General features: G+C 52.9%; 1 protein-coding gene across 2 annotated transcripts in view; it reads right to left on the bottom strand.

Annotated features, from left to right (window-relative positions):
* The window catches only part of ERI3 (ERI1 exoribonuclease family member 3), a 130671-nt gene that overhangs the window by 18253 nt on the left and 90128 nt on the right, over positions 1-22290 (bottom strand). For both annotated transcript variants that reach the window (XM_065673536.1, XM_065673533.1), the window contains one exon: positions 19706-19805. In XM_065673536.1, coding sequence (XP_065529608.1) covers positions 19706-19805 — 100 coding nt within the window. The remainder of the gene's footprint in view (positions 1-19705; positions 19806-22290) is intronic.

Genomic DNA, 22290 nt, shown 5'->3' with positions numbered 1-22290 from the left:
CAGGCAGCACTTACACCCCCAGGTACAGCAGCACAGACACAGGGTCTCAAGACAGTGGGTTACGCTCCATCTCTTCCAGGCCCAGGTACATGGCTGTACACCCACTTGCTCCACAAGAACAGCAATGTGGCTCCTGCCCATCAGCCAGCCCTTAAATCCCTATTTTCACTCCTGTGGTACCAGCTAAGCACTATAACCATCACCAACCTTTAGCATTTAACTTAACATATCTAAAATTCACACCATGGAAAAACCTGACAGAAAAGCAGTAGACTGAGAACGTCATTGTTTCCTTTTGAGAAGTCTTGTCTGGCTTTGGTTGGGAATGAGGGAAGGCAGAGGACGAACAGACAGACCTGGTGGCATATTTGGGTCTTTTTCCAGCAATTCTGTCACAAACAGTCTGAGCATCTCTGAAATGAAATTTTGTAGGCGATTAGCTCACAATGTGAACTTAATTGCTTTTGGTATTTAAAAAAACCCATTAAATTAAATGGCCGAGATATTGAGGCTTAAGCAATGGCTGCTTCCACTGCACAGTAACTACCAGCCTCATTACTGGGATGCCAAATCCAGTGGCGGAAGGCACAGACCCATGCGACGTGACCGGTGGCGGCTCTAACGCTGCCTCCCAGCTCACAGCCTGTCAGCAAGAGGATCATCAACAGCAGCAGAGAGAGCTGCCCTGGAGCAGCAGCCCAACAGCATCCTGAGCTCCTGCTTCCCCAGAGCATCCTTGTTGGACCAAATGGCCAAAAGCTGGGCATCTGGAAGCCAAGCGAGTATTTAGCTTCTTCAGTTTGATGGGAGGAGTGGCTGGAGTGGAACAGTCCCATGCTGCAGGATACCCGAGTCCTGCTCTGGCAGGACACTGATGTCCACCAAACCACTTTGGTCCCCATTTCCTGAGGATCCTGCAGAGCAGTGGATGTGCAGCTCCCACAAGTGACTATTAAGTGATGGCACCATTTATCCCTAGGGACAGCTCCAAATCTGGTACCTTGCACCTCTTTATGCCATCACTACGCAAAGGAGCTCTCCTCACCACAGAGCCCGCAGCACTGCCCCGCTTTGCGCTGAGTGCTGTAATACAATAGAGCAGGCAACGATAGTGCTTTCACCTTACTTTACTTGTTTGCTTAAATTATTTACACTCCTCAGATGCAAGATTGCTCTCCAAAAGTAGCATCCTTTTGGCTGCTGCAGCTTTAAAATGACTTGCATCCATCACTCAATCGCTTTCAGGTCAAACACACGCTCCCGACTTAATGACCACATTTCCGCAGCAACAAATCTGTCACTGCTGTTTGTTTAAAGCCAACAATCTGTAGGAGCACTGTGTGCAAGGATTGAATTAACTCAGCATCTGAATGACTGCGGTGCCAGATCATTCAAATTGCACCTTTCCCAACATCTTCCACAATGTTAATTAATGTTCCTTGGGTGATGTGCAACATGCTGCAGTGCGCACGGCTGCTGCAGGGAGCAAAACCCAATCCCTGTGGGCCTGAGGACACGGGAACCAGGCTCCTGGCTGCCCCAGCCCCAGGAGCATGTGTGTGTTTGTGGGGGTGCTGGGGAAAAAGAGGGGCTGGTGGTTCCCCTTTGCTCTGACGCAACCTACCCTGATTTCACCCCAAATTTAGTGATCCATCTGAGATACTCTGTGCTGGATGTCCCACTCACAATGCATTTTTTCCCCAGGAAATTTCAGCCTGAACTGTTAATACATTGCCATTGACAAGAATGAGAAACACGTTGCTATTTCCCTTAAATTCCAGCTACTTGTTGTTGCAGGGCCTTTTTTGTTGAGCGTGCCCAGATGTTTTGGAACAAAGCCTTGAAGTCTACCGGGAAGGTGATTCTGGGGCCAAGGAGCATTCTGGATTTCCCATCAGGATCTCACCAGCTTTGGGCAAAGCCAGCGCTGCCCATGGCCCCGGGTGGCCACACGTGTGCTGACCCCAGGCACCTGCGTGGGGAGCGGGGACCCAGCTCTCCAGAGCTCCATGACTTCCCCAGGAAGTGTGAGGGAGGAAACTGCTCCATTGAAGCCACTTGCGCCAACAAGAGCTGGAGTCGGGGCAGGTGAAGCAGGAGGAAACAGTGACGGTGATTTAGTGGGGATGGTGATGAGGGGAGATGATACCAGAGAAATAGGGGAAGGGAGCGGGACAAGGAAATGAGGACAAAGAGGTGGGACAGGGATGAGGAGGCAGACTGAGCTTGGCAAGATGTGTAGAGAAGGAAGGAGGGAGTGGGATTCACTCCAACACCAAACTGCCTAGGTCTCCGGCTGCCATCCACAGTCTCTGGCTACTCCTGCCCTTCCCCACCAGTAAGTCTTTGGCCCAAAGTCCTCATCCCAGGCCCCCGGCCATGGTTCCTCTTTATCTGGGGCATTCACATCTCCATGCAGCAGAAGCAGGGTCTGCTGAGGGGTCCTAAACTGGAGAGCTAGGGCCCTCCTCCCGCTTCCCCCCAGTTAATTGGGGCACTGCTCTAATCTCTACCTCCAATTTTTGTCTTTGATCTTCTCTCACAAATAGAACACGCATCCCCTTTGCTTTCCCCTGTGATATTAAAGCATGAGGTCCCAGGCTGGCAAAGGCAATGACTAACGCCTGTTTGAACCTACACACTCATGCACAGGGATGGACACACCAATGCCTGCCAACACCTTCCTTAGGGCAAGCTCACTCCAGCTCCAGCAGAGAGGGAAGCAGTGATGCCCTGATGTCATCCAAACCACAGGAGAAAAGCACAACAAAGGGACTTCCAAGTTGCTTCCTTCTTCTTTCTAGGGGCCTATGGGCCCAAGAGGGGATGTGGGAGTGCTCCTGTGACTGAGTCTCAGCTGCGAAGTTTGCATCCGGCACCTATCTTCTACTTGCCTGAAAACTGGTTCCTCTGCACTGAGCTCCAACCCTCTGTGGGCTGGGATGCTCAAAAGGCAAGTGGAAGGAGATGAGCTGGCTATGAGCTATGGGAAGGCCTCTCCTTTGCTGTGTCCCTGGGGCCATGGATCTGGCACAGATACCAGGAGCACCTGCTCCCAGCTCCCTGACGCCCCTGATGCTCTGTGCCGTGATCTGGAAGGGGATTCAGCCACTCAGAAGCAGTTAAAATCAGATTGCAGTGTGCTGGTGCAGACAAGGAGGGGGTGTCCCCCACAGAGAGGTGCTGCCAGCACCATGAGGTATCAGAGGGGAGCTGTCAGGGGGGTACAGGATGGAAAAGTCATCATCCATTAACACCCATCCCTTCCTGGCACCCCAAAAGGGGTGGAAAACCTCTGCCAAGGCTCCTTGCTCAAGACAGCCTGGATGCAAGAATTTCAGCCTCCCAGGGCCCTTCTTTTCCTGGCAGCAATTCACTATGTAAAGAGGCTGGATATTTATAATTATGCTCAAAGTGGCCACTTTGAAAATCTATATGTCTCTAGGCTCCCTGTACATCATAATGTCAAGTCTGTGAATGGAGGCATCCATCAGAAGCCTCACATCACAGACCTCGGAGCTGTGATAAACACTCGGGAAATGCTTGCTGAACCCTGTGTCCTGCTGCTGCCTTCTGGGCAAGAGGCTTGGTCCATGGGGTTGCCCCCATGGGGACTCCTCCAGGAGGGATGCCACTGGGTGCTCTGATCACAGATGGGGATGGAAGCAGAGCTGGGGCTCCTCTAGCCAGAACCTTCCCTGCTGACTCTTGCCATCCCCAAGGAAGAGGGGGCTTTTCTCCAGATGGAACCATCCAAGCCATCACCTGCTTCCACCCCATGGTCCCACTGTCTGCAGAAAGGCAGCTTCCACATCTCGGTATGTGGGAAAGCCCCAGTGTGATGGTGAGCTACAGGGACAGGATACACCACTCAAACAGCAGCTCCACTCTGGGTCATTAAATCCCCATCCCTTGGCTTCAGCAACCCCAGGATATCCTAAGCCTGGCTGAGAAAGACCACTCAGTGACAGAGCGGGGGGTGTCAGCCCCCATTTCCAGCAGGAAAACTGATGCAGGGAGCTGCGGTTGTTCTCTGGTACAGCAAACAGAGCTGACCTTGGAGCCACACTCCGGCCCCACCATGCCTGCGGGGAGTTTCCTCTGCACCTCTCCAATGTGGGGACACAAAGCCCCAGCTCAGCATCACCTCTTTGATAAGTGGGGCACTGTGATGCCTTGTGGTGGACCAGGAATGCCCCTGTCTGCTGTCAGCGTGGCGAGAGGACGCGCGGGCTTCGCTAACGCCTTGCCCAGGCTGTTCTTAAAAATTTATTGCTGTGTTGCAACATGAAAAATAAGACAGAGAAGTAATCATTAGTATAACTATAACTCCCCGTGCAATAGTCCCACTTGTAAATTGAGATTTATGATTGCAGCTGCCGATATTTTAGAGGCCGGTGCAGGCAGCGGTGGCAGTACAGCCCAGCTACGCGCTGCCCCGCCGCAGTTACAGTTTATCACAATCTGCAGAGATTATTGCAATGAATAATACACAACAGGCTGGCAGTGAAGAACTATTCCCGATCAAACGCTTCTGTAAACAACTGAATAAATAATATTGCTCAGCCCCTCTTTAGAGCCCTCGGAGGCCCAGGGAAATCTCTCATTACTCAGCAGGAGAGGCAGTGAGGGGCTTGGAGATGCCATCAGGGAGGGATGCAGTGACTCCGGGCAGGCACTGGGCATCACAGGGACTGGCACTTGGAAGCAGACAGCTCACCCTCCTGGTTTTTGGCAGAACAGGAGGCTCAGACACTGAAAAGACCTGCTCTCAGTCACGCAGCTCCAGGAACAGCCTGCTTGGACAGACAGAAGCCCAGACACAGGTATTGCTGTCCTCTTTCTGCTTGGCAAGGCTTTTGCTCACTTCTGATATTGAGTTGGCAGCAGGTAAAGAGCAGGTTCAGGGGCCGCCAGCCCCGCTCTGCAGCAGGGATGGGTGTTTGGGGCTGAGCCCATGGGCAGCGGGGCTCCCTGCGCTCCCTGAAATGTCAGTAAGTAATGCAACATGATGAGGGGTGTAAGTAATGCAACATGATGAGGGGTGTGCGCCAGCAGCTGCAGAAAGGGCATTTCTCACATAGCTCGGAAGGATAAAGTTCAGCTCCACGATGCCTCACGTTCCCTCACTGCAGCGAGCTCTGCTTCGGCTGCCACAGGCATCAGGTCTGCAGAGACCCCTGCCCTGAGGGCAGGCACGGGAGGGGATTCACCCCTTCCCCAGCACCGGCTGCGCAGAGGGGCTTTATTTACTCTCTGAATGTCTGTGCATAAAATACAGCCATCAGAGGAGAAGGGACTTGCAAAGGAGCTAAGGGTGGGCTATAAACCAGGGCTGCAGCAGCTCTCTGATGTTTCAGAGTCCTCACACCATGGGGTGCCCATGTGCCTCTGCCCAGATACCCACAGGCAGGGAGCATCCCCCTGCACCCGTGTCCTGCCTGCCCCAGGACCAGCTCCCAGGGTTGTTACCTGCTCCCCACAGGCTCTTCCCATGGCCAGTTCCGAGGGAAAGGCGAGAGAGGCAAAGCAGGAAAGTTTGCATCCCTGCACTGACTGCTCTGTATTATCTGTATGTGCAACAATCAGCTCCAATTAATCCCCCCTCAGCTTGGCCCGCCCGCTTCATTACCTCCCCTTGATGAGAACCATCAGTGGGGCCTGTAGGATTTTGCTAATTAGCCTCACTTCGTTTATCATTTCCATTTTCTCCCAGAGACGCTCGGCTTGCTGGGCGACAGCTTCATCTCCCGCTGAAACAATGCGGCCCCTTCTGTGCCTGTCTCACTTAGCGCTGTCACCGCAGCCATTATGAAATTGGGGTTTCATTTACACACTAATTAAACATTACAGCTTGTTCACAATTACAACACGGGGATGAGGAGGTAACTAATTACTTAAGAAATGAGCTAACATTTATCTCCCATTCCTCCCCCCCCCCAGCCCATCGCCCTCCTCTCCAATCAAGATTAGAAATTGTTGTTGGATGGCAGCAGCCCAGCGGGCCCCTGCCCGCCTCTGCGTGTGCCACATCCCCTTTGGGGAGCCGTACCGAGACCCTGGCTGCGGGACAATCCATCAACCCCTAATTGCAGCTGGGATGACAGAGGGGCTGTGGTGGTGATGCGTGGCGCTGCGCCAAATGGGCTGCACCGGGATGAGCAGCGATGCTAAGGATGCATCCGTCCTGCTCACTGATGTGGCATCCTCAGGACAGCCTGGCTGTGGTGCTGGCAGGGACTGAAGTGCTCCATGGGCATCATGGCCTCCTGCACCTATCAGGCTCTTGCCTGTCGGGTTAATGCTGCAGAGGAGAGGGAACCCAGCACACCCTCCATGTCCCTGTGGATGGGCAACTCAGCCTGGAAAGACATTTTCTTCTGGGAGGAATTAACATTGAAAACTGAGAACCATTAGAGTAAATAAAGCAGGCTGTCACTCAGATCAAAAGGCTTGGGACACAAATTGACTGGGGAGATGGGCCCTGGAGAGCAGGCAAGGAGAAAAGGGGCAAGCACCCCTTGGCTCATCCCTTGGGATGGAGCGGCTGGCATGGGCAGGCTGATGGCCTGTGTTCAGCCTAGCAAGGCTGGGTGCTGCTGCTGAGCGAGCAACAGCCTCCTTGTACAGGCTGCCACGTGCACAGCAGAGCGGTCCTTACCTTGCTGCGCGGAGGGCAGTGGCTGGAGCTGTACATGAGTGCAAGGATGGGGCTGTGGAGAAAGGTGACAGTGACCAGGATTGTCTTGGGATGGATGAGAGGATGCTTTAAAGGCAGCAAGACAGCTGATGGGAGAGAGGCCAGGGATGCTGCTGCGGTGCCTGGACACTGCTGCACGCTCTGGGAAAGGGTAATGCTGCTGGAGGGCTTCTAAAACACAAGAGATTCCCCCCATAAACATCCCAAAAGCACTGGAGATGCTCTCAGAAAAAACTACCTCAGCACCAGACAATTAAGGTTCTTTCACAACTTTTAACCCGTGATTTTGAAGACAAAGAATTTGGCCTTGGCATAATCTGAACTGTTAATTGCTTTCCTGATCCGCAGTGAGAGAACTGAGCTGTATCGGGGGCACAAACCCATCACCTTCCTGGGCTAGGAGAAAATTCAGAGCTGCTCTCCAGGGGAAGGGGATGCTCTCTTCTTCCCTCCGAGCCGCTTAAAAAATAATGATCAGGAAACAGTTAAGCAAAAGGGGGGTGAGCTGGCGGTTTAGAGAAAAAAACCTCACACCACTTTATAATAATAGTAACAACTCATTCCCATAGTTTTTATCCTTCCTGTCTTTAGCCCACAAGAGAAAGAAAAAAAAAAGAAAGAAACCCTGAGCTAAACTACTGACACTGGCTGGGAGCTTAGAACTGCTGCATCAAACAGAGCCCTTGAATCTCCTGAACATAATTGTGCTGCCCTCTAACCTCAACCTTCAATCAGTGCAGTGTAACTATCTCATTTTAGCCTACAGGACACACCCCTCTGCTAACTAGCAGCCATATTCTTCTCATTAGGAGACTGCTCTGGACGGGAGCGTGGAGGCAAAGCCGTTGTCTCTCTTTTTCTCTCCTCCTCTGCCTCTCTCGGCTGTTCTCTATGTACTTCTGGAGGGGGAGAGCACCAGGCAGAGGGCTTTGTGGGTGCCAGAGGAGGCCCAGCGGCCAAGCTCTGAGTCCCCCGAGCATCCACATGAAGCCAAATCGCTGGTTCTTGGTTGGAAACGCAGGATGGGAGAGGGAACCTGGCGCTGGTACCCCCACCCCCAGGGAGCTGCAGCTAATGGCTGGAGGGGGCTTCCCAGCAAGTCACTGCTGCTGTGCCCACTGCAGGGTCCTGCCAACCGTGGCTGCACCCCATGTGCAGAGCCCCTGGGGAAGGGTCTAGACGTGGCAGTGGAGACATGCATGCCCTGGTGAGCATAGGCAACCAGCAGCGCCAGCACCATCCCGGCTGCCATGGGGTGGGCAGGGAAGCAAGGGGTAATGCATGGCTGGGGTGCAGGCAGCAGTAGGGTCTGCACAGACAGCCCCTCTGGACTGGTGGTCGCTCCCCCTGCACATTGCAGGCATGTGCGTACTTAACAGTGAGGATAACTATAGCAGAAAAGCTTACCCAGGGTTGCTGGGCACTCTCCATCACTGGGGGGGGTTTGCATCATGTCACTGGGTAAGGGTTTTCCATGGTTTCCAGTGCCATAGGGGGATGAGGGAGGACAGTCCTGTAGCCCTCCCAGCACAGCAGCCCTGCTGATCCCGCTGCATCTCAGGGCCACCAGCTGGCCAAAACCTGATAGATCGGAGCTCTTGAGTCCCTGCTCCACGCCATCCCCTCAGAGACCTCCAAGCATGCAGGCGGAACGTCAGACCACAGCACTGGGCATGGACCCTCAGTCCCATCAGCATGGACTGGTGCACCCACCCTCAGCAGTGACCATGACTCTGCTGCAGGATCGGGAATGAGGCAGAGCTTGAGTGGGATAAGCTGGGACCAGCCTGGGCAGTGGAAGCTTTGGCTTTGGGAAGAACCTCAAGCTATGGAAGATACAGGAGGGCAGACCCCCTCTGCTCCCACTTGCAGAACTACGAACAAGCAAGGTGACGTTGGGAAGGGGCAGCAGTGTGGCTGGTGCAGCTCTTCCTTCCCCCAAGAGCCCTTTGTCCTGGGATTTCAACTTGTTAGCAGCTTGGGAGTGGAAGAATTACACTGATTTTCGTCAAGACAGGTGAAAACACAGCACTGGACACATCTTTGATGCCTTGGTGTTCATCTTCCTCATCCAGAGGCACCTTCCCCATCCAGACCCTGTCCCTCTGCTGAGTTACACCAGCTATTAACACAGTCCAGGTTTGCTGAACAGGACATGGGGCAGTGATCCTTAAACCAATTAATGTGATCCTTTGATTTCAGGGAAGGATGAAGAGAGGGCTGCCAGTGAGCAGGAGTTATGGGTCAGAGCCCAACAGTGCAGAGATGCCCGTTAGCTCTTAAGAAGAGGTGGGAGCCGGAGAGCAGCTGCTTCTGCCAGAGCCCTTTTCTGCCTCCTTAGCTCTGTCCCAGCACCATTCCCCAGGTACCAGGAAGAGTGATGGAAAACAGCACCACGGTGCTTAATGGGGGTCTGGACGCCAACAAAGCTCTGCCACCCCATGCCTGCGTCAGGGATGCCAGGAGGCAGCTCCTGCATGGAGGCAACTCCCCTCTGCCCAATGGGGACAGCGTGGTGCTGGTGGCGCTGGGTCTGAAGGCCTGGTACCAGGGGCAGCATCACCCCATGGCCCAAAACTTTCTTTCTTTCTATGCTTGGCCGTTTTTAATGCAGAAGTTCTCTTGGCGAAGTCTTTCGGGGGAGGTGGAGAGAGAGTAGGAAGCCAAAGAGAACCGTCTTGCTAGTCAAAGCCTTTAACGACTATTTTTAATATCAGGCAGAGGAGCCGGAATTTGAAATGAAACAGCCAGTGCCTCTTTGATGGGCGAGCTACAGATCTTGAAACAAGGTCCATTCCCTCCTCCTTCACTAACTAACAGCCATATTTCTCTCATTAAAGACAATCTGGCCGTATTTTCAAACTTCTTAACAAGGCGATCACCGTAATTTGAGATTTCTATTATCCATGCTCCTATTACAGCAGCCTTTTAAGCAGCTAGCTGCTTTTTTTTCTGCTTTCTTTCCCCGACTTTGTCTCTCCCCTCACTCTGCCATTAATGGTAATGACGTGCAGGAAACAAGAGCGCCAAGAACCATCTTTTTTGCCCCCACCAACCCTTCTTTTTGGTACTAGGTTGCGTGGGGGTAGCAATAAGGAATAAAATAAAAAGCGCAATGAAGTTTGGTTATCTCTTATCTGGAGTTTGGGTTTTAATCCGCCCAGGAGCGTAAATGAAGCCAATGCAGTTCTTTATCTCCCCCATGGATCACAGAGCCCCCCCCTCCCAAAGACCCCCAGCTCCGTCCCCTTCCCAAAGGCGCCTGGCCATGGCCCCCTCCCTGCCCCATTAGTCCTTCACTGGGCTCTGCCAGATGGATGCAATTTGCATAATATCACCAGTGGAGGCTGGCAGATCAACTGGGGTCAGGCTCTGACATCTCCAGCACAGTCTATCTCCAAGTGCTAATTTGGACTGCATTGATCTCTCTTTCTGATTTCTTTGTCATTTACGTCTGCAACGGTTTGACAGGAGATACAGAGACAGACAAGGGGGGAAAAGAAGGGGAGGGGGGAGAAGAAGAGGACAGAAACAAAGATTGTAGTTACAGATGTCTTTAAGGGGAAAAAACAGATTAATCCAAGGACTCCTCTGAGGGTCGCAGCTTTGAAACATCCTAATTATCCTATTCTTATGAATTCCTGTGCGGACTTGGAGGGGGGTCTTACCAGGGAACTCAGGGGAATGGGAACTTGTTAAATTGTGGTGGAGTCTCTGGCTGGCTGCTACCCCTTCCCCTCCTGCACCTTCCAATAGTTTCTGATGAGGTGAAGCAGGGCAGCTTTAAACCTGGCATCCCTCGCTGAGATGGCTTTCCCTCCATAGCTCTGCCACCACTCTTGTTAAAGGCAGATCTTCAGTAAGACTTGGGCAGGAGTCTCTCCTCCTCGCAGAGGGGGGCATGGTGCTCAGAGCCACCAGCCCCATGCTGCCAGGGGAGGCTGGAGCTGGGACAACGCGTGGATGGCTGAACTCTGGGCTAATCTGAGAGGGACAGCAGCATCCCTGCGATCCCCCGGGTCACTGAATCACAGAATGGTTTACATTGGAAAGGACTTGAAAGCTCATCCGGTTCCAATCCCTCCAACAGGCACGGACGCTTTCCACTAGAGCAGATTGCTCCAAGCCCCGTCCAACCTGGCCTTGAACACTGCCAGGAATGGGGCAGCCACAGCTTCTCTGGGCACCCTGTGCCAGCGCCTCAGCACCCTCACATTAAAGGATTTCTTCCTAATAGTTGATCTAAATCTCCCCTCTGTCAGCTCAGAGCCATTCCCCCTTGTCCTGTCACTCATGTCCTTGTTAAAAATCCCTCTCCAGATTTCTTGTAGTGCTCCTTAAGTTACTGGGGGATGCAGGTGCCAAAGGGCAGGTTTGGGGCCACGTTGTTGCAGGAGAGCACGGTGTTAAAAACCACCTTCCACTGGAGTCCACTGCAGAGCAGCACAGGCAATCCTTGCTCTTAATTGAGATGTTTATGTTCGTTAACAGGAAACTCTTCCCCTCCTCACAGGTAAGGGAAATCACGCTACCATTTGGCCTCGTCTGGGACACAACGCAGAGACACCAAGGCACCAAAAGAATCACAGGGAAATCAAAGTGTCACTCAGGGTTTTACGCTGCTGCTTTCTACAGGAAAAGCACCCTAGAAAGTTAATGATCTTCCAAGGCTTTTCACCTAACGTGTCTCACTGTGTCGGAGGATAAATCATGGTGCACAGGAAGTGTTTCCTTGTTACAGGGCTAACATACTAGTAAAGATGCTTTACCTGCCCAGCACAACATGGGGTCAGCACTGTTGTTCCAGCAGTGTGTGTATGGGATACTGTGAAAGGTTCAGCTACAGGACTGGACAAATAAATAGCCGAGAGCAGGATGAGTCTGAGGCAGTGCAAGGGTCTCTGTACAGATTGTTTCATGCCTGCATGCTCCTGGGTTTGGGACTGGCTGATTGCTAAGACAGAGCACACATAATGCAAACCATCGGCCTCTCCTTGTGCTCCCAGTATGCTAACAACAGTTTAGAGTGATATGAGAAATGCATTTATGAGGTTTCTCATTCCTGGGGACAGGAATTGGGCCAGGTGTTGGGCTGAGGATCACAGCTGGCTTGGGAAAGAGGGAGGGAAGGACAGCAGATCTGCTTTACCTACCAAGGGAGAGAGTCCCCACTGCTGATTCCAAAACCAGAATCCAGAGGAAATGGGTTACAGGACAGCTCCAGGGTGACGGCAGTGCTGTCCTGATGGGGGTCAGCCAGGTCTGAGTCTTGAGACAGACCTGCCTTGATCTGCAGCTGGGCTTGTCAGAGAATCATAGAATAGTTCGGGTTGGAAGGGACCTTCAAAGCTCATCCAGTTCAACTCCCCTGCAATGAGCGGGGACATCTTCAACCAGATCAGGTTGCTCAGAACCACATCCAGCCCGGCCTTGAATGTCCCCAGGGATGGGGCATCCACCACCTCTCTGGGCAGCCGGTGCCAGTGTTTTACCACCCTCATTGTAAAGAATTTCATCCTTGTCCAGCCTGAATCTCCTCTTTTAGCTTAAACCCATCACTCTCATCGCATCGCAACAGGCTCTGCTAAAAAGTCTCTCCCCATCTTTCCAATAGGCCCCCTTTAAGTACTGAAAGGCTGCAATAAGCTCTCCCCAGAGTCTTCATTTCTCCAGGCTGAACAACCCCAATTCTCTCTCAGCCTTTCCTCACAGGAGAGGTGCTCCATTCCTCTGATCATTTTCGTGGCCTCCTCTGGACCCTCTCCAGCAGATCCATGTCTTTCCTGCACTGAGGACTCCAGAGCCTGATGCAGGACTCCAGGTAGGGTCTCACCAGAGCAGAGTAGAGGGGCAGAATCACCTCCCTTGACCTGCTGGTCGCTAAAATAATAATCCAGAAATCCCCCTTATATCCAGTCTGACACCAGTGCTGCAAACATCACCGCTTCCGCCCAGAAGAGAGGGGCTTGTATCCACTTCCCACACATCCCAGGTGAGCCAGCACTGCATCTGCCTGTCCTGGGGCTGGGAGGGGAGCATGGTGGTACCCCGACTTTATTTCAAGCTCTTCTTGCTCTTCCCTGCTTTCCTTTCCCCTCTCAATTTCCTGCCTCTCCTGGGGGTGCAGGGAATCCTGCTTTCCCCAGTATCCATGGGATCCATCAAAGCCCTGCAGCCCATCCCACCCTCCCTTCCAAAGGCTGCTCTCCCCAGGGACAGCAAGACCTCAGGCGAGCAGCAAGGTGTGATGAGCCCATTGCAACCCCCAGCAGGCAGCGGGGTCGGGCACAGGACCAACTTTTGGCAGGGTAGGACAGAGGGCTGAGTGCAGTCAACACAAACACTCAATCATCCTTCCTTTCTTTCTTCTGTGCCTCCTTTGTTAACTGCAGGAAACAGCTGAAAGACCTTGAGTTTCCCATTGTAGCGTGTATGGGAACAGAGCTGCAGTGATCAGAACATACCCCCCGCTGCTCCCGGGGAAAAAGGGAGAGCAGGATTCTGTCTAAAAAGGGTTTACGATTAGAAGAGTGTTCTGTCACTCTGGCGCGCAGTAATCCACTGCGCCACCAAGTCCCTTCAGAGAGATGTCGAAAACTTAAATGACTGAAAGCAAAAGAGCCCCGGCTCAGGTTCCCAGGCAGCCAGACATCCTAATTATCTTTAGATCCACTCCCACATGGAGGGGAGAGAGCACACACGAGTGAAAAAAAAAAAAATGGAAAAGAAAAGAAAAAGAAAGAAAAAAAAAAAAAAAGGAAGACTGTCACATTGCTTTTTTCCTTTTTTAAAAGCTTGTCTCCGCTCACTGCTTTTCCAGCTGTGACACCTCTCACGGTAGTTAATTAGAATCATGTCACCACGTTAATGTGCTCTGACTGGACTCTGACAGACGCGTGTCCTCTAACCGGCCGGCCCGGCCGGCGCTCCCTCCCCATCCCTCCTTGGGGATGCGGGGCTGCTGCTTGTGGTGGTGGCACCCATTGCCACCCGCCTGCTGCCCCATCCCCATGGTCCATGCTGGGACACGCTGCCTGGCTGTGACACCCGGCACACCACAGCCACTCCACCTGCTTGGATCCGCCTGACCTTTACGAGCACTAATTCAGAATGACACTGCTCATTTGGTGACATTTCTGTTGATTTTTACTTAAGTCTCTTTTAATTATTTAACTCAGAGTCTTTCCCCTTCTGCCTTAGGCTTTCCCCTTCTGCTGTGTGCAGGGCAGCAGCCCCATGCCCCACTTGGTAGCAGTGAGCCCTCTGCCCTCTGCTTGGCTCTTGCTCTCAGCATCCAAGGATGGTATGGTACAAATGGCACTGCCCCAAGCACGGCACCAGCTGCAGGACACCTCTGCTGAGAAAGCAATAGCTGGAGAAGAACAGGGTACGTCTGCTCTGGGGGAGCATGGGGTTCTCTAAGGCTTCTCACATCCCCTGGAAGGGACAAGGAAGACAGGACTGGAAGTGTTCAAGGCCAGGTTGGATGGGGCTTGGAGCAGCCTGGTCTAGTGGAAGGTGTCCCTGCCCATGGCAGGGGTTTTGGGACTAGATGAGCTTTTTTCCAACCAAAACCATTCTATGATTCTGTGACTGACTGCCAGCCAGGGCCATACAGGTGGGATGCAAAGCGATCCGAAAAACGGAGGGGAGTGTCACAAAATGTTGTCCCTGTCCCCTTGTTCCACTTGCCCCACTGCAGATGAGGTGGTGACAGGATCCCACAGATGCCTGGGAGAGGCAGGAAACTGAGAGTGGAAAGGAAAGCAGGGAAGAGCGAGAAGAGGCTGAAATACAGCCAGCAAGCTGCCAGGACTACACGCTCCCAGCACCTTGCAGGGTGAGCAAAGCCTCCTCAGTCCCCACTGAGCTCCCGGTGAGGGAGAGCCAGTGCTGACAGCCAAAGGCCCCCATTACAGCGGGTGGCACGCCACGTGCCACCGCACTTAGCGAGCGTGTCCCTTGCTGCCCTCTCCTTCAATGTCAGCTCGGAGAGCAGCCCGGCGCTGGCAGGACGGGAGCAGGCAGAGCAGGCAGAGTGGATGTCTCCGCTGGGCAGGAGGCACCCGGCAGCGCTGGCCCGGCTCCCCGCGGCGGTGGCAGCTCGAGGTAGTTAATTAGAATCGTGTCACTATGTAAATGTGCTCTGACTGGACTCTGACAGACGCTCACCTATGACACCGGGGGCCAGGAGACAATCCACATCAAACTACTGCAGTGTGACCCTTTTAACACAAAGAGTAAACTCACTGCACATCGAGTTGAAGCTCATTAAAACTGTCTACTCTGCGAGCATCCCATTAACCTCACTGTTAAAAACACGCGATTCCTCTTCTTCTTTCCGAGGCCTAATTAATGCTCTGGATCAGGAACAATATCACACCCTAACCTTCCGAGATTTCCAATCAGTAAATGAAAAGAGAGAGATGGAGCCAGGGAGGCATGGTGGTTTGCTGGGTCGCTCACCACATGGGCTGCTGACCTGCCCAGGCAGGTAGGGTTTTTCCATTTGGCATGGCAAGAGATCCCCATGGAGGGAGCATAGCCCTGACCAGAGGGACTGTGAGCACAGGGAAGATGGTGAAGCCCTGTGCAGAGGCTCAAAGGTCGCAGGATTACATCAGCTGGTGTAAAACAGCCCCATGAGGGCATCGTGTTGAGAGAGATGTTGCTATGGGACCAGCAAGCCTGGGATGGGCAGTGTGGGTTCACTAGCAAGGGACACAACAGCCTGGGTACCCTCTTTGCCCCCCAAATAAAAGAACAACAACCCCAAACCAGACATTTAGAACTAAATCTAAAATCATAATATTGTGTGTGCCAAAGCCTGCACCTTACAGATTCAGTTAAACTCAATTAGATTTAAAAGATCAGTAGCAAGGGGTAACATCATGTTTTAAAGACAGTGCACCGGAGGTGGAAGCAGAGCTGACAAGTGAGAAAAACTTTCCCCGCAGCAGCAGCTACTTCTGCAGCTTTAGAAACTTTGTGGGTTTTCAGCGTCTTTTCACTTCAATAACTGGCTTGTTCAGGGCTGAGAAACAACCAAGGACTGGGGGGGAAGTGTGCCTCTATCCTTTCATAAACAGGGAACCAAACAAACCACCAAACTAAGGTGGGAGAGGATGAGATGTACTAATGCTAACGTGTTGAATTGGTGCTCTCCAGAAACACTGCTTCAGCTCACCCATCACCTCTTGCTTCGGGTTCATGCATGAGGTGTTCTTACCTAGAAAGGACTCTGAAATTTACTTTCCCTTCTGTATTGAAGGGAAACAGGATTTTAAGAATAAAACCAATTCAAAGTACTGATGGGGTACTTCAGTATGGCATTCAAATCTTTACCCCAAATAATTTAATCACTGCCTCTTTAAGAACAAATAGTAATTCCCCATTTTTCTATCACAATGGAAATCTAAAAACTAAGACTAAAGGCATATTATGCTACATAATTGATCAAAATAAATGCAGCAAAAATAGAGTATCTGATGAATAAAAGAAAACCAGGTTTAACAATTGGGCAGTGGTAGGAAGAGCTGCACTTGGTTTGATAGGTGCTGGTTGGTAAAACTTGATCCTTTTTTTAGGGAAACAGGTGAAAAGAAAAGGCAAATATATAAGAAAATAAATTCCTGAATCCGAGTGATGCGCTGGTGGATTTCAATCACAACTAAACCCTGGGATTTTAGTTCTGATTTGTATCAGTCTCTGGAAATCAGGAGCGAGACCCCAGTCCACGACTTGTGTGGAGCCAGTGACTGCGGGTCGTCGCGTGACAGTGCCAACAACCCTATTAGAAGCTGCAGCTCGTTTTTGGCAAGCAGTGCCTCAAACACATGTTTTAAGAATGGCAACATACACACATCTGTAAGAGGTGTAACTTCTTGGCAAGTCTTAACTTCATAGTGTTAAGGGCCAAGAAAACACCAGAAGTTCCTCACCCCAAGATCCATGCTAGAGCTGACACTCGTTTAGTCCTGTGTGGCCCTCAGGGCCACATTCAGCCCAGAGGGAATCCACAGAGCATTAATACCCTGCACTCCCTGGATTTTGAACAAGATGAAGGGGATAAGGTGAAGCATGAAGCGGGGCTGATCCACAAACATGCAAACTGCAGGGATTTGGAGCAGACATCGACTGAGCCAGTGAATCTGAGAGTGATTTGAAAACAAAGCAACAAGCAATCGGTCAGGTGAGACAGCAAAATTCCTTGCAAACTGTTTGCAAAAACAAGTGGCCGTCCACTGCAATTTTTCTGCCATATTTGAAGGGAAATATCCATGTTGCACATTCCTGCATAAGTGAACTGAGGTTCCACAGGACTGCCTGCATCCCCACCAGACCAGACCCGATGCTGCCAGGAAAGTTGCTGCAGGGATGCTCTCTTACATGGCACGGTATTTGTGACAACGGTGTGGCTTGCTAACACATGTCCTTGCTGTTCCCTTCTCAACACTCTTCAGTTTGCAGACTTCTGGATATCAGTGACCCATAAGGGCCATGAAAATCAGAGGTTGTCCCTGGTTATATCTCGGGGTGCCCCTTCTCAGCTCCTCAGCTTCCTTTGACCCTGCTGCATCCCACAACTGACCCCAAAAGAGAAAGAGAGGCTCCAGAGGGGTAATTTATTCTGCTCAGAAGGGTTGTGTCAGGAGCAAGGCCCCTTACAGACAGGGAGGGAAGGAAAAGGCAGTCCTGGGCAGGGAAAGGGATGGCTCCTACCAGCCTTGGACCAAGAGCAGTTTAGAGCATGAAAGAGGAGGGTGGTGAAGACTGCTCAGGTCACAGGTGACCATCAGCAACTGGGATGACTGTGCCCAGTTTCAGTGAGGCAGCAAAGCCAGACCCAAGCAAGCCAGGCCTCCTCTGCAGTGAGCAGCACCTCCTCTGCCTTTGGGCTGGGGACCTCTTGGGGTGTCACCAGAGCCAACACTTGATCCATGCCCAGGACCTGAAAAGCCAGCAGGCTGGGAAACCAGGAGGCCCTGACAAAATGCCAGGCAAGGCATTTCCAGACACCAGCATTGCCCCGAGCCTTATCCCAGGGGGAACACTGGGCTACCAAGCCCCAAAGCCAGCAGCGCTGACACTGCAGGCAGCAGCTATACCTGGGGCTCCCAACCTGGCCAGGAGGAGAAGCCGTTCTCCCTGCTGCCATTCCATGAACCATGCCCCCAGCTTGCTCCCAGGGGCTCAGCCTGTGGTAAGAGCACCAGACAGAGGGTGCCAGCGGCTGCCACCTCTACAGGCAGGCAGAGGATCGCTGATACCCAAGGCAGAGCTGCTCTGGACCCAGCCCAAATGGAGCAGCCAGCAGGTTGCAACACACAGGGCACATGTGCGCTGTTGGCAGTGCCAGGGAGATGGGGACCGTCACACTGCTGGTGTGGCATCCTTCACAGCACCCATGTAAACCCCTTCAAAGAGTGTGTGAAAGGCAGATTTGCCTCTGGGATGGAGTGCTAAAAGAAGGGAGCTTGGCTGCTGGGCCTTGCTTCAACATGGGCAATCTGCCTGTGGTTTACCCTGTACTGGGGAGAGCTGGGAGTGCTCCTCACAGAGGGAGTTTGGCAGAAATGAAGATGCAAAACCCGCCTAAAGGACTGGAATGGGGAGAGACATGAACAGCATCTCTCTGCATTCCATCAGGCTGTGCAAGACAACAGCACTGAGATAAACACAGGCAGAAACCAACAGCAGACGGATGATACTCCGGTGCTGTGGACGCTTTGTCAGAGCAAGAGAAGACAGCAACAGAGAGCTCCTTCCATAAATAAAATGAGGGAAGATGAGGCACAAACCAACCCTGCATCCCTCAGGAGACCCTAGGAAAAGCCCAAGCCCCCACAGCAGGACATGCACACACAATTCTTACAGTCCCTGCTCCCTCCCCATGATCTCTTCAACACGGCACAAAAGCAAGGCAAATCTGCTCCCAGGCAAGCAAGCAAATTTTAATGCTACCTCTGTCAATAATGCAACCAGATCCATAGTTCAAAAGGAGCTTGCTAATTAAAAGCTGGTGAGCTTTAAATAATTCATCTCCTTAACTTGGATTGATTGGAGAGTTTAATGGTTGGAGTCTTGAAACAATATTAAACAGCCTCCTCAAGGCCCAGGTAGCCAATGACTTTTCCAAGTAAATCTTACCTCCTTGCAAACTTTAATGGCCACACGTCACTGTGGATGAAGGGCTGGGAGGCAGAGGGAACACCTGACTGCTGCTCTCCAAGAGGTGATCCAACACCCCGTGGAGAAATGAGACAGGCAAGAGTGATGCAGCCCTGAGTTACAGCCCTGCCTACAGCCCAGTAAATCTGAGCTCCTGCCATACCACAGCCTGCTGCTGTCCCAGCTCTGTGCCCCCAGCATTAGGCAGCAGGCAGATACATGGCCTCAGTGTCCTGGGCCAGGTCTGCCTCCTCATGTCACTTTGATCCCTGCTGTGAAGGAGGTAGGGGAAACACGGAGCTCTGACACCATGCATGGTTATCTCAGTTGTGGGACCATGAAACTCATCACACATGCGAGCAAATAGGATGATGATTCAATTCTCCAGCTGGGGCCACAAATCTTCACTCTGCAGCATGTTTCCAGCCAGCTCCAAGGCTGTAGTGCCTGGCAGAGCGTCCTTTCCAGAGCAGCTGAAGGACTGGTCCGATGGGGAGAACATCCCAACCAGCCTGGAGACCCCTGCCCTGTGCTCCAGGCACTGCGCAACCCCTGTGCTGCCCACATCCACACCGTCCTAAGCACTGCCAGAGCAGTCAAGGAGGGGAGCAGTTCCCCAGCCAGAGGTGTGTTTGGCACACTGAGATGTGTCAGGGATGGAGAGCTCATCTGCATGCCCATCCTGCCCTGACACATCTTTGTCCCTTCCACCAGCTGGAGACCCTGCAGCCTTTTGGCTGGCTCTCAGCACCGCAGCCTGGACAAGCTCTTGGAGCAGAGGCTGCCTGGAGCAGCAGCTGTGGGGATGGATGGGCATGGGGCGGCATCACTCACCTATCCCGCTGTGAGGCCTCCCTATGTGCTGTAGGTTCAGTCCTTTGTTCATGTCTAAGAGTCCGTTCTTTGGCCAACTCCCCATGGCAAAGCTGTAAGCCTGGAAGAGAAAAGCAGAGGGTCAGATGGGTGCACAGCCCATGTGCAGACATGTTTTGTACTTGCCCAAGTTTGGCTGCTCCCGGTACTGGTGTGGGTCTGTGTTCGCCATGTTCGGTGTGGACCCGCGGCATCACCTTTGCAGCAGCTCTTCTGAGCTCAGATCACCCTCACCCTGCCCCGTCCCACCTGATGCACCTCAGAGAAGAGGTGTGCAAGGCCTCTGGTGGTCTGTAGAGGTGACAACCCTCATGAGGTTTGCTGGGCACTGTGCTGGACTGGCATAACTCAAAACCACCTTCACCACGCTAGGGCGAGCCAGGGGCTGTGAGCTCATCCTGCATGTCCCTGGCTTGCTCCAGCACCATCTCCCCATTCCTGACTCACCACGGATGGGGTCAGCAGCAGGAGTCAGGGGTGCCCATGGCCAGCAGCTCACTTTCCCTCCAGCAATCACAGCTCTCCCAGCCTCCCCTCTCATTTCTAGTCCCAGACCACAGTTGCCTTGGGGCTCTCCATCACTGGGAGAAACCCCACTGGAAGCCAGCACTGCTCACCCAACTGCACAGAGCCCGTAGCCTGGCCAGAGGGAGCCTGTTCCATCCCTGCAGGACTTCCACAGGAGCAAAGCAGCCGGGAGCCTGAACACAAAACCCCACCGGACAATGCAAGCATAAAAGCAGCCAGGACCCGTGTCACACACACGGCTGTAATTACAGCCTGACAGCCACATATCTTCTTCATCTGCAGGAATTAAGCTCAGCGCCGCATTGTGAGCAGTAAGAAGGGTGCGTGGGCTTAGCGTCGCTCACACTGGCGCTATCTCTACTGCCATGAGGGCCATTGTCCCCAGATGAGATCAGGTCAATCCAGCAGCCCCTATCTCCCTCCTGCAGCGGGGATCATCACTAACCATGGCCACGGCGCGGCGGGGTATCGCCGACAGACTGCGGACACCGGGAAAGATGCTCTCTGCAGCAGGAATGGGGCTGAGTGGAGCTGAGCCCATCACCCCCAGAGCCCATCACCCCCCTGCCTGCCACCGGGACCTGCTGCCTGTCCCCCTGCTCCCACTGCCTGCTGCTCTGCACAGCACCGGCAGGGCTGGCAGCCCCCTGGGAGCTATGGGGCTTGGGGGAGTTAATTTATTACCAGCCTACGTAACCATTCACGCTGCTTTGTTACTCCTGCCTTAGCAAAACAGAGGGCTCCACAGATAATTAATAGACAGCATTGCTAATCCTATTGGGAGATGATTAGCAATTAAAACTCCTAATTAAGTCTGTGCATAATTCACTGAAATTACACTTTGTGTACACAACGGGGAGGTTTCCTCTGCCTTCAACAAACACGCTCTGGTATCTTCATTGCCATGGCTGGGCTGCAGGTGGATGGGGGGAGCCCGGGTTGGAGTGCAGGATGGGACCCTGCCACCCGCCTGCTGGGTGGCCCTGGGTGATGGTGGCAGTGGCTCCGCATGTGGCTCCCTCTCCTGGGCTTCATCCCAAAAGGCAAGCCCAGCCACAGCGCAGTAAAGTCCTCACTCAGCACCAGCAGGTCCAGACCCAGGGTGGCCAGCACTGAGGCATCCCTGCAAAGGGGTGTCCCCACAGGCTTCAGGGGAGGACACCAAGAGGGAGCAGGGCTGTCCCTTCACAGAGACAAGGCAGGCTCTGAGCTACCATATTGCAGGCTGCCTCTCCAGCACAGACACAACCCTCAGGCCCTGGCCAACCAGGGGAGCACAGCAGGAGGCTGGCAGGATCCTGGCGAAGCCATGGGGACAGCTTTGGAAAGCTCCTTACAGCTGGGTGCTCATGCCAACCCCAGCCTGTATACTCCAGCGCCGCAGCAGCATCCTCAGCAGGGAGCTGGCCCCAGGATCGGCACCAGACCCATCCCCGCATCGCGTTTTGCTTTCCTAACCAAGGTCATTCGGTACAGCCACAATACCTGAGCAAACTTGCTAAGCAGCTGGGGTGGAAGTTGGCCTGACCACTGAAGGTCAAGTGTGCACTTATGCATATTCAAAGCTGCCTGCGCGATCGATCGGGTTTTAATTGTTTTTCCTGGGGTTTTGGAAGGAAGTGCCAGGGGCATTGATCAGTCCCAGACGAGGCCACTCGCACTTCGGGGCTGGCAAGGAGCATCGCTGTGCTGCAGGCAGAGGGAGATGCGGGCAGAGGTGAAGGGAAGCCAAGGGGAGAGGCGAGGCAGCCCCGGCCGGAAGGAGGAGCCATCGCTGGGCTGCATTGGAAAATACAAGTTTTTTAATTAAAATTGGCAATTCCGAGCCGCCTGCCGGCAGCAGCCGCACAATCAAGAGCGAGGAGCTTTGCTCTTTAATATTTAAACACAACGTTTAATCTTTAAACAGGAAAGTTCTTCTTCTGACTGTTAAACCGAAGCAGAAAGTGCCGGAAGCTCCCCAACATTGGGCTCCCAGCCTGCCAGGGTTGCCACTGGGACACCAGTGCCAACCACAG

The sequence above is a fragment of the Lathamus discolor genome, chromosome 3 (assembly GCF_037157495.1).
Source record: "Lathamus discolor isolate bLatDis1 chromosome 3, bLatDis1.hap1, whole genome shotgun sequence".
NCBI lineage: Eukaryota > Metazoa > Chordata > Aves > Psittaciformes > Psittacidae > Lathamus > Lathamus discolor.
The sequence above is the reverse complement of the archived record's forward strand: the minus strand, read 5'-3'. Positions and strand labels throughout refer to the sequence as shown.